This window comes from Silurus meridionalis, chromosome 9 (genome assembly GCF_014805685.1).
Source record: "Silurus meridionalis isolate SWU-2019-XX chromosome 9, ASM1480568v1, whole genome shotgun sequence".
Lineage (NCBI taxonomy): Eukaryota > Metazoa > Chordata > Actinopteri > Siluriformes > Siluridae > Silurus > Silurus meridionalis.
This window is the reverse complement of record NC_060892.1, coordinates 21,142,896-21,154,258: the sequence shown is the minus strand read 5'-3', so window position 1 is coordinate 21,154,258 and position 11,363 is coordinate 21,142,896. Positions and strand designations below refer to the sequence as shown.

The 11,363-nt window shown below is 38.5% G+C and overlaps 1 protein-coding gene across 2 annotated transcripts; it reads left to right on the top strand.

Annotated features, from left to right (window-relative positions):
• The first annotated feature begins 3,436 nt into the window (after positions 1–3,436).
• Positions 3,437–11,157, top strand: LOC124391044 (very-long-chain (3R)-3-hydroxyacyl-CoA dehydratase-like). 2 transcript variants are annotated; one of them, XR_006926897.1, is made up of 10 exons: positions 3,437–3,560; positions 3,696–3,768; positions 5,238–5,286; positions 5,377–5,487; positions 5,964–6,091; positions 6,316–6,428; positions 7,748–7,842; positions 8,503–8,634; positions 9,989–10,141; positions 10,463–11,157. XR_006926897.1 is itself a non-coding variant. In XM_046857326.1 (9 exons), the coding sequence occupies exons 2-9, from the start codon at positions 3,754–3,756 to the stop codon at positions 10,060–10,062; spliced, it is 717 nt and encodes a 238-aa protein (XP_046713282.1). In that variant the 5' UTR covers positions 3,437–3,560; positions 3,696–3,753; the 3' UTR covers positions 10,063–11,157. The 2 variants fall into 2 exon arrangements, 1 of the variants encoding a protein (XP_046713282.1); XM_046857326.1 differs by having other exon boundaries at positions 9,989–11,157.
• The last annotated feature ends 206 nt before the right edge of the window (positions 11,158–11,363 follow it).

Here is an 11,363-nt window from a genome sequence, read left to right as displayed (position 1 = left end):
AGCTACATGCATAAAGACCTTGGAACAGCTTCACCAAACGGCAGCCATTTATTCAGTTCCGTCACCCGTGTTCTGTTTTGCCATAAAGACTAATAGGAAACAAAACAACTAGGTTTTGGATTGTTCCTGCCTACCACTAAATGATGTAATGATAAAAATTTTGTAAAGATTTATTTATTTTATTTTACATTTTTTTTTACAAAATGACGAACAGAAGCACAAAACCGCATCTTTTTTTCGACCTACTGAGGGCCCGCTCTCTGCCCTCCTCTACATACCTGAGCTTTTCGGTCACATGTGATTGGCTGGAGGAGAGCCCCCCTTCAGTTAGCCGTGTCATCACCAGGATTTGTGGTGATTTGGGTTTAACGATTCTTTAATAAGTATGTAGAGATTTGGGCTTGCATTTGCACATTTGTCTGGAGATCCATTACGTGTTACATTAATCATGTAGCTTAAATGCAAAACTATTAAAGCATGTTGGACATTTTAACATGCTGTAGCTGAGTAAATACTTTAGGGTTAGATGGAGGAAATGTGCACTTTGGGCTGTTTTTATTTATTTATAAATATATTATTTTTTTTATTTTTTTTTGGGCCAAAACATTCCCCTTATGTTAGCCGATTGGAAACTGAAAATGGTCCAGTGGATGAAGGCTGCAGAGGGACATGTCTGATCTTGTTTATTCACTGACCTGCATGTAGGCATGTGCCAAAAAACATACACATATTGTGAACAGTGTCCTCACTTACATTAATCAGCCAGTTTGGACCGCTTCTGAGATGAAGCCTGCCCCTTGTAGCTCTTTACGATGGCGTATTTTGGGCAGATTGAAAGATAAAGCTGCGATCTCTCCTTTAAAACTGAAAAGTGTAGTGAGAGCATGTACAAATCAGTCTGCTACATATTGGTTCTTTTAATAGATTCCTGGTTGAGCTGTGCTTAATGGATACACTACGTGCTGTTTAATGATAGCAGAGTGGTTCTACACTCCATAGACACCATAGAAGCTTCACTAGAGCTTTAAACTTCAGCGCACACCTTTCTGAGTGTTGAAGTGGATCACATGGTGACGCTGCTAGCCGAGATTCAACACTGCACAGTTTGAAAGTAAACTTGTGCACTAAAACCAAACTGTCTGTTACATAAGAATATTAACAAGGCGAACGTACAAAACTGCTCCGTCCCCTCAGTTTAGTGTGAGGGATCGGTTCTAAAATATTGCACGATGTTCAACATGCACAGTATCGTTTATTGTGTCGGTCACGGCACCGTGACTTTTACAGTGCGTTGCATAAGTATTCGCACCCCATTTGAACGTGTTTGCGTTTAATAGTGTAATGAAATAGACTTGATTTCGGAGATCTAGGTCATGCGATTACACTTAAAAACACTAATACTGATGTAGGGATTGCATAAGTATTCACCCTAAGACCTTTACAGTACTCGTGAAACCATCAGAAACCACGGCATTAGTTGAATAGCTCTGACCTGTGTGTGGTTATCGATCTTAACTCTAACAGACCTGCTCTGGCAAGACCCCACAGTGTTCATGGTACATTTACAATTACTAATTATACATTCATTTTTTTATTTGTAATTCATTTTTGCAAACTGCATTGAATTTCTTGCCCAAGTGAATATTATACACTGTGTTCATTCATATCAAATGCCAATGATTTCAAGGTTTCAACACTACGAAATGTGTACGAAGGGTGCGCTTATACTTATTCAAGGCACTGAGATCAATTGTTATTTGAGAGATTAATATTGGCACATGCCTACTGCAAAATGGCTCGTTTTACTTTGGAAATTTTGCTGGTCGGTTTCACAAGTCCTTTTTAATTCCTGCCGGTTTTGAATGCCTGGTATCGGTCAGCAAGTCATCAGACACTGCGACACTCCCCTCGATCTATGATCTACTCTGTAAGATAGTTGACAGCTCGGACTAACTGTCATGGTCTCACTCACGACTTTCTAAACTGTTGACTGGAGTGTACATAGTACTTTGTGTTTCCTTCATTGCGCCATTGTGAGAAGCCTAATGGACTCCAGTGGTTGGCTGTGCTGGGAGAGATCTTTTCACCAAAGCGTGAACATCAAATTAAAGAGAAAAAAGGAATACTTCCTCTGGTCGGAGGAGTGTTCGTCTTCAGTGGCTTTCATGTGTTATAACCATTCTTACAAATGAAAATTGTCCTATTTAAATAAATCTCATTACAAAATGTGAATCTTGTTATTATTGTTATATATTTAAACTGTTTTAAGCTGTGTATGAATTAATATTTTTGTTAAATCTGTTAATTCAGTATATATATTTATATATTGAGTGTCCCGAGTCGTAGTGATTTTCTAAAACATGTGGTCTGTTGATTGATTGATTGATTATTAACAAGGACAGTGTTTTTATTTTATGAACTAACTTGTATTCCAGAAGAATTTGCAAGGTATTTCTGCTACTTTGCACACACACAAAAAAAGCCCAAGAACTTCAGTGTCCTGCACAGAGCCCTGACCTCAACCCAACTGTACAACTTTTAGATGAATTGAAACAACAGCAACTCCAGGCCTCCTCATCCAACGTCAGTGTCCGAGCTCACCAACGGTGGTATAATAACTGCAAAACTGGAATAAGTCTGGCGTGGGATGTTCAACAAGGACATATGGTTGATGTGATGATCAAGCGTCTACAAACCTGAAATAGTGAGGCATCTAAAGAAGTCAGCTCCTTTAGATAAACTTTGTGAACAGATTGGCACTTCAAATAATGAAGACTGAAGCAGGGCACAGAGCATTCTCTTAGAAACCCCACAGTAATGGAACATGTTTACATTTGTGAAGTCAAGCCTTTTGTCAATAAGTTTTTTTAGGCAATGGAGCAGATCTGGAGGGATCATGGGTCTAGTGTTTTGGTCAACTGGGATTTTTGAATGCTCACTCAGGTTTGTTGCTCCATAAAGTTACTGAGCAACTCAAAAATGATGAGGATGGATTTGGACTAATATCAACAGTCTTCTACTGTGGCTTAGGGCCACAGTTTGCATTAACAGTTCTGCATTTAATGGCCTATCACTGAACAGTACACCTCAACAATGATGGAGCTGTAATGAACAGATACTCTGTGCCACCCAGATGAGTCTGGTTTCTCTCGAGGTTTCTTCCTCATGCCATCTCAGGAAGTTTTTCCTTGCCACAGCTTGCTCATTAGCGATAAACCTATAGGCACTAAACTTATACAAACCCCTTTATATAATTATAATAAGTAGGGTTTTTACTGCAGTGAGGGGAAAAATTAGAACCCTGAGGAATTTTGTGTGGAAAAAAAACATCAAAAAACAATGGACATATAGTAATAACAACATATGATAATAAACTATTGTGAATAATACATGAGGATAAACAAGAGGCTTGACTTCCGGCACTGCAGTAATGTCTCCGCCCACACACACACACACACACACACACACACACACACAAATCGCTCCAAATCGCAGTAAAGGGTCCTCGTATTCTGTGGACTGTGTTCCGGAAGTGGATCAGGGATCAGAGTGTGTAGCAGGTAAGATGATCAAAATAGGAAAAATTGTGTATGTTTAAGATAATGTAGGGTTTCAGGACCGATTAGATCAAACCTGTTTGTGTGTGTGTGTGTGTGTGTGTGTGTGTGTGTGTGTGTGTGTGTGTGTGGTTAAAGGATGTAGCATCTCAGCATCTTGCAGTGGATCCAACTGATCTCCCAAACAAAGTCTGAAATGGATCTTCAGCAGGTAAATTCCTTTTGAGGTTTATTAAGGCAGGCTGGGTTCTAGATACTGCTGAGCCACCTCCATCCATCCATCCATCCATCCATCCCTCATGATCTTGGGTGGCTTTACCTCTTTACAGTCACATGGCTTTTTAAAAATGCCAAAGACAGTCAATGAATTTCACAAATAATAATCTGGTATTTTAGGCAAACATGTTCCTCATTTTCAGTGTATAATCCTAAACCTCATTCACAGAACCCAAAATGTTAAATAATATACAATGATTTACAAAGTGTTTGTGCTTCAAACTTGGAATCAATATAATGATACATCATGAAAACTGTCAGCATGCAGGTTGATTATAAACGACGAGTGGTGAGCGGAAAAACACAAACACTGTGTGTTTCCGATGAAATACAAATACACAGGGTTGTGCATATTTCGCAGTACCAGCACGCCCTAAATAGATTTTTTATTCCTCTTATTCAGTGGTGTAAAGAATTTAAGTAAATGTACCTCAATAATGTACTTAAGTAATATTTTTGGCTGCTTTCTAGTTTTACTAAGTATCAAGGGTAGAAGTGAGTTTTACTTTGATTCAGTAGATGTACATTATATTTAAATTGCCAATGACAGTTACTAGTTACATTTGGAACCTCTATTAAAGACCTCATTAAGGCTCAACACTCCCATAATCACAAGCAGCTCTGAATACATTTTATTTGTCCATTGAATACTAAAGTTTTTTCTACTTTGTGATGATCCTATCCTCTTATTATACTAATGTGACTTTACAGTAAAACATTTTGAATGATGTCCGTGTTTATAGTTTCATATAACGTTGCAGAACATCAATAAGATACTATTACAGTACAGCATCAATATACAGCTTGTTCTCCTCTACCCCCTCCTGAAAGTGACTAATTTTAAAATAGGAAAGTGTGGAGTGTGTATTTCAGCGTATACTGCCAATATTTTGTTTTATTTATTAATGATGTGTATGCTGTACATTTTAATGGCTAATAGTTAATAATTAATGATCTGGAATGTCCAAGAAACAAGATACTTCCTGTTGTTATATACATTGAGCTGAGATAAACATTCCTTCACCAGCCTCTTTCTTTCTTTCTTTCTTTCTTTCTTTCTTTCTTTCTTTCTTTCTTTCTTTGCCTGATATTTTACGGAAAAAAGAAATGAAAAGCCTTTATACAGATGTCAGAATCTGTACACCTGGATAAAGTGTGATCTTGAGGCAGCAGTGCTACTTTCTGCTTTACACACACATTTAAACCAATGGCTGTGGGTAAACCTGAGGTCTACATTATGGGAAATCGGAGCTTCCTTGGTCATCAACTGAACGCTTGACAACGAAAGAGCTCCTACAAAGCGTACAGTAAAAAAAATGTTGTACCTTCTAGTGGGACATAAACTAAATGTGATCTTTTGTGGAGAAAAATTCAAAGGTTTCTTGTGTTCATGGTCTGTTCTAGGAGGCCACAGAGAGCATGGCAGCTGCCAAACGTCAGAAGCAGTGCAGCGGTAAGACAAATCTCAGACATGGAACATTGTAATAGCGATAGACGTTTTATTAAAAAAAGTTGTCTGGATTTGTGTTGGATTTAACTGCAGTGCTGGGCGCTCTGAGAAGACACTACTTGTTCATATACAGCTTGCTTGAGTTCCTGGGCTTCTCCTGGACCTTCAGCCTCCTGACAGCCAATCTGATACTGTATGGCCAAGGTTAGGCTTCACCTGTAATGATCATCTTACATCATCAATTAAGTAAATGAGTTGGACTGAATACTGTAACGGAGTTCAGAAAGATTTATAATATGCTTATTATAATTATTGGGGGAGTGGTAGCTCCAGCGGTTAAGGCGCTGGGTTACTGATCGGAAGGTCGGGGGTTCAAGCCCCAGTATCGCCAAGCTGCCACTCTTGGGCCCTTGAGCAAGGCCCTTAACCCTCTATGCTCCAGGGGTGCCGTATCATGGCTGACCCTGCGCTCTGACCCCAGCTTCTAAGCAAGCTGGGATATGCGAAGAACAAAATTTCACTGTGCTGTGTAATGTATATGTGACAAATAAACGCTATTCTATTCTATTCTATAACCAGTGGCGGACGAAGTACACAAAGCAGGAGCTTGAGTAAAAGAGACACAGTAGTTGTACACTGTATCTGGAACTGTATTTCTGACATATTTATTTGATCTCCAGCTGCTTTGTACAATGCGTTTAGCACCTGTGCTCCTGTGCTCTACGGCTGTCAGATGTTGGCCGTACTGGAGGTGATTAACGCCGCAGTTGGTCTTGTTAGGACTCCCGTCTTCCCCGCCATGATACAGGCAAGTCTCTCCAGCTGTTCCACATCATGCACATATACCATGCCTGATTTTCTTTCTCATGCATGACATTTTAAAGCCTTTTATTCTGTGTCTTTGAATCAATAAACTCTTCTCATTCACTGTTCAGTCTTCAGACTTTTACATTTGTCAAACTCATGTAGAAATCACAATCCACGTTGCCTCATGCGATATTTCTGATTGTTCCTCTGGTGTGGTGCGTGAAGGTGATGGGGAGGAATGTCATCCTGTTTGTGGTTTTTGGCAGTCTGCCAGAGATGCAGGAGCGCAGTGTGGTCTTCTGGGTTTTTTACCTGTGGAGCATCTCCGAAGTCTTCAGGTGAGTCATTAGATCTGTATTAAGGTTTGTAGGTGTTCAGCAGAGGTCGACCGATTCCTAATTTTTTTCCCAATTAATTGGCACTGATTGTTAATTGCTGGGACTATAAGCAAAAATCCATACTGATAGTTTTTCCGGGTTACATTATACCGTAGGAGAGCGGCCTCTAGAGGTGAATCACATTATCTGTGTAAATCTGCTTTGAGACAATGTCCATTGCTAAAAGCGTGTATACAAATTAAAATGTAATCATTTAATCATTGACACCACATGCTGTTTATTTTAAGTGTCTTTTATATTCATTTTGGACGTACAGTGGAACCCGGTTATCTCGCCCTCGGTTACCTCGTTAACCCTATTAAGACGACGTTTTTGAAGTGGAACCGCCAAATTCTCGCTTTTTCTAAGCATTTTTTAGCGGTTATGTCGAGTATGTAGTGTTAGTAGGGGCGCGGCGCGGCTTTGGCGCAGCCGTTGAGAGAGTGCCGGTGGGAAGGCACGTACCGGGAAACGCATGAGCGATAACAACGACCGCCGTGAACCAACATATACCAACAATAACGGACAGTGAGAGTGTGGAAGTTTAAATAGGAGCTGGTGATGATGATAAACGAGCACCAAATGTGCGCGATTGAAGCGGAGCTTCGGAGAAAGTGGCCGAGAAAGCACCTGACACGCTGAAGGGGGCCGAAGGGGGCATGGCAGGTGGATTCCTGACAGATAAACATGTACTGTATGTATTTTTATAGCATGCCTTCATCAAACAAATCGCGGCAATGCAGTTGTGTAAAAAACCCCTTCAAAAACACGTGCATGCACATTCTCATTTATTAACGCACATCATGTACATAAAGAAATTTTAAGCACGTTAATATATTGCCGCCATTTAGATTTTCGTTTATCTCGATCATCGGTTATCTCGATGCTTTTTGGCGACCCCCTAGGACATCGACATAACCGGGTTCCACTGTACCATAATTTCCGGACTACCAAGTGCACCTAAATATAAGCTGCACACACTGAATTAAACTGTTTTTTTATTTTGAACATAAATACGCCACACATGTCTATAAGCTGAGGGTGCCTACATTGAAACAAATGAACTTTACACAGGCTTTAACGAAAGACAGTGTCTGTAACACGGCTTGCCATTTATTCATTAAGCTTTCCGTTATTCATCCTTTCTTGTTGACTTTCACAACAATTTCTCTCGGGAGTTTTTTATTTTATAATATCTATATATTTTGTATGTGTGTGTGTGTGTGTGTGTGTGTGTGTGTGTGTGTGTGTGTGTGTGTGTGTTTGTGGGCGCACAATAGGCTTGCGTTTCCGGTTCTGAAGCTCGATGCCAAGTTCAGGATGCTGATTTGTCTTCGCCATGCACTGCTGTATCCCCTCACCACTCTGACAGAAGGTGAGGAAGACTGTCTAGACTCTGATCTCTGATTGCAGCCATGCCCCCCTAGAACAGTTTTGGGCTGTGATTGGACACTGATTGCATTTTAATATGAAAGGGACATAAAGTGAATTGCGTTTAGACCAAAATCAGTGTTTAGTTCATAAAAAAAAAAAAAAGCAAAGTCAGAGTATTGACAGTTTAGCTTTTTTTGTGTGAAATGTTTAGTGTTCCACTTATCAAATGCAGCAAAACCTGTGCTTTTATATTAACGCAATTTCTCTGAAATGCGATGCAGCAGTATGGAATGCTGTAAATTCTGCATAATAATGTTTTATCTTCAGAAATCAATCCCATTTGTTTTTTACTAAAGTGTTTGTTAAAGAGAAACCCAGGGAAGGTTTTAATACTCATTGGTGCTTTGCAAAAGAAACCAATATGTTTGCACAATTCTTTACTTATTTATTTATTTATTTTATACCATATTATGCTACTATTTGTATATGGTTCTGGAGTTGTCTGGTTTGTCTGTACATTTTTTCAGCCTGCATAAGAGTCTCAGGGGCGAAGCCAAGGGGACAGGGCAGGTTGGGGAACATTTAAAAACAAGGCTTGCGTTCACTGCAGTAGCTATAAACCTGACTTAGTGCTTATTGACTAAGAGCGATTCTGTTCCAGCTGTCGCTGTGCTCCAGTCTCTTCCTCTCTTCGATCAGAGCAGACTCTTTAGTGTTCCACTCCCCGAGGCAGTGGGGTTCTCTATCAGCTTCTCCTTCTCGCTTCGACTCTACCTCCTACTCATGTTTTTTGGTGAGACCAGTAATATTCTTGACTAGTGTAACACAATTTTATTTAATGTTTATTTACAAACCCGATTCCAAAAAAGTTGGGACACTGTACAAATTGTGAATAAAAAAGGAATGCAATAATTTACAAATCTCAAACTTATATTTTATTCACAATAGAATATAGATAAAATATCAAATGTTGAAAGTGTGAAACTTTGAAATGTCATGACAAATATTGGCTCATTTTGGTTTTCATGAGAGCTACACATTCCAAAAAAGTTGGGACAGGTAGCAATAAGAGGCCAGAAAAGTTAAATGTACATATAAGGAACAGCTGGAGGACCAATTTGCAACTTATTAGGTCAACTGGCAACATGATTGGGTATAAAAAAAACCTCTCAGAGTGGCAGTGTCTCTCAGAAGTCAAGATGGGCAGAGAATCACCGATTTAAAAAAATAGTGGAGCAATATCAGAAAGGAGTTTCTCAGAGAAAAATTGCAAAGAGTTGGAAGTTATCATCATCTACAGTGCATAATATCATCCAAAGATTCAGAGACTCTGGAACAATCTCTGTGCGCAAGGTCAAGCCCGGAAAACCATACTGGATCTTCGGGCCCTTAGACGGCACTGCATCACATACAGGAATGCTACTGTAATGGAAATCACAACATGGGCTCAGGAATACTTCCAGAATACATTGTCGGTGAACACAATCCACCGTGCCATTTGCTGTTGCCGGCTAAAACTCTATAGGTCAAAAAAGAAGCCATATCTAAACATGATCCAGAAGCGCAGGTGTTTTCTCTGGGCCAAGGCTCATTTAAAATGGATTGTGGCAAAGGGAAAAACTGTTTTGTGGTCAGATGAATAAAAATGTGAAGTTCTTTTTGGAAAACTGGGACGCCATGTCATCCGGACTAAAGAGGATAAGGACAACCCAAGTTGTTATCAGCGTTCAGTTTAGAAGCCTGCATCTCTGATGGTATGGTTGCATGACTGCATGTGGTATGGGCAGCTTACACATCTGGAAAGGCAACATCAATGCTGAAAGGTATATCCAAGTTCTAGAACAACATATGATCCCATCCAGACGTCGTCTCTTTTAGGGAAGACCTTGCATGAAATTTAAAATCAACTTATTTTTCCCCTTAAAATTATACATTTTCTCAGTTTAAACATTTGATATGTCATCTATGTTGTATTCTGAATAAAATATTGAAATTTGAAACTTCCACATCAATGCATTTTGTTTTTATTCACAATTTGTTCAGTGTTGCAACTTTTTTGGAATCGGGTTTGTGATTAAGTTGACTAGTCAATTCGTTCCTTCTAAATGTTATGGGGTACATTTTTAATAATTTTTGTTTTCTTGTAGGATTTTTTATAAACATCAGACATCTGGTGATCCCAAGCAGAAGATCCTTTCGACTGAAATCACACACAGACTGATGTTTACATGATTACTCTTGACATATATTTAAATGACAAGACTACACTCTCTGGCTTACTGCAAGTATTTCCTGTAAAGGTGATCTGCTTTACATTTTGTAATACAATACATTGCTTTTTACGTTTTGTAAGTTATATTAATAATTGGATAAGTCATGTATTCTATACAGAATTGGTTTTATAACCTTATAGCAGCTAGCAGAGATGAAACGATTAATGCAGTAGCCGTTTTATTATTATTATTGTTTGCTCTGTGCTCTCAGTATCAGTGTTTTTTTTATTTTTACAATTGGTGCTTCCTTAAACAGTGTAATATTTTATACAGGATGGTAGATTTATGTACTTGTATAATTAAAAAGTATTGCAAAAAAGGCACTGATGCTGAAAATTTCACTTGCAGGTTCAGAATGGCTGTAATTGAAGTTCCGTTTTTGACTAATTTACAAAAGTACTGGTTAATAATAAACTGGAAGCTGGATGTGGGAGTCAGAACGAGCTTGTACGGGACGAGTTAGATCATTACGATGTGTCGCACGTTGTCGAATGCTTTTTTTTTTTTTTTTTTTAAACATTTAAAAATCGCTAAGTGAAAACCTTTGTTTTGCAAAAGTTCCCCTGGACGCTATAGCAAAAACGCTTTTTCCTGGGCGCCCAGGCTAGTGATTTGTGACTTATAATAAAATATTATTTAAAGAATAGAGAAAAGGATGTTTCTGAGCTAAAAACAACAATAAGGCTCTCCTTGCAGTTTATCAAGTCATTTTTGCAGCACAAGCTTCGCCATCGCTGTGACTTAATCTCAGGTCAGTTTATTCAGCTCTTTTATGAAACTGTATTCCGTGTGCATGAATCACTTCTTTTTTTCTTTTTTTTTGTTTCAATTGTACAACCAGTTTGTACAACATTCGTATTATATGCACTGGTGTTCATTAATCTCAGACAGTTTTAACACCAAAATAATGATCATACATTTTATTAATAGAATACAATGCCGGTGTGTGTATTTATTACAAGATATAATATAATTTATTTGTAAAACACAAGTTATTGCAGCTTTAATGTGGAAAAATAAAATGAGTTCTGTTTGGACATTAACTTTAACCCTTAACTGTGTTTTTTTTCATGTCCTCAAACTCTCTCTCACATTTCTGGCACCAAAAAAACTATTTACAATATAAGGAGGTAAATTGTTTTGAATTTCACTATATATTTCCACTGATTCATACAAAAATATTTTTCATACTCTATTGACACAAACACTATTTCTTACTTAAAGCTTTTACATTTTTATTTCTGAACGT

Coding starts and splice junctions, on each gene's coding strand:
- LOC124391044 (XM_046857326.1), top strand. Junction 5,287..5,376: donor ACGTCAGAAGCAGTGCAGCG/GTAAGACAAATC, acceptor ATTTAACTGCAG/TGCTGGGCGCTCTGAGAAGA. Junction 8,635..9,988: donor CCTCCTACTCATGTTTTTTG/GTGAGACCAGTA, acceptor GTTTTCTTGTAG/GATTTTTTATAAACATCAGA.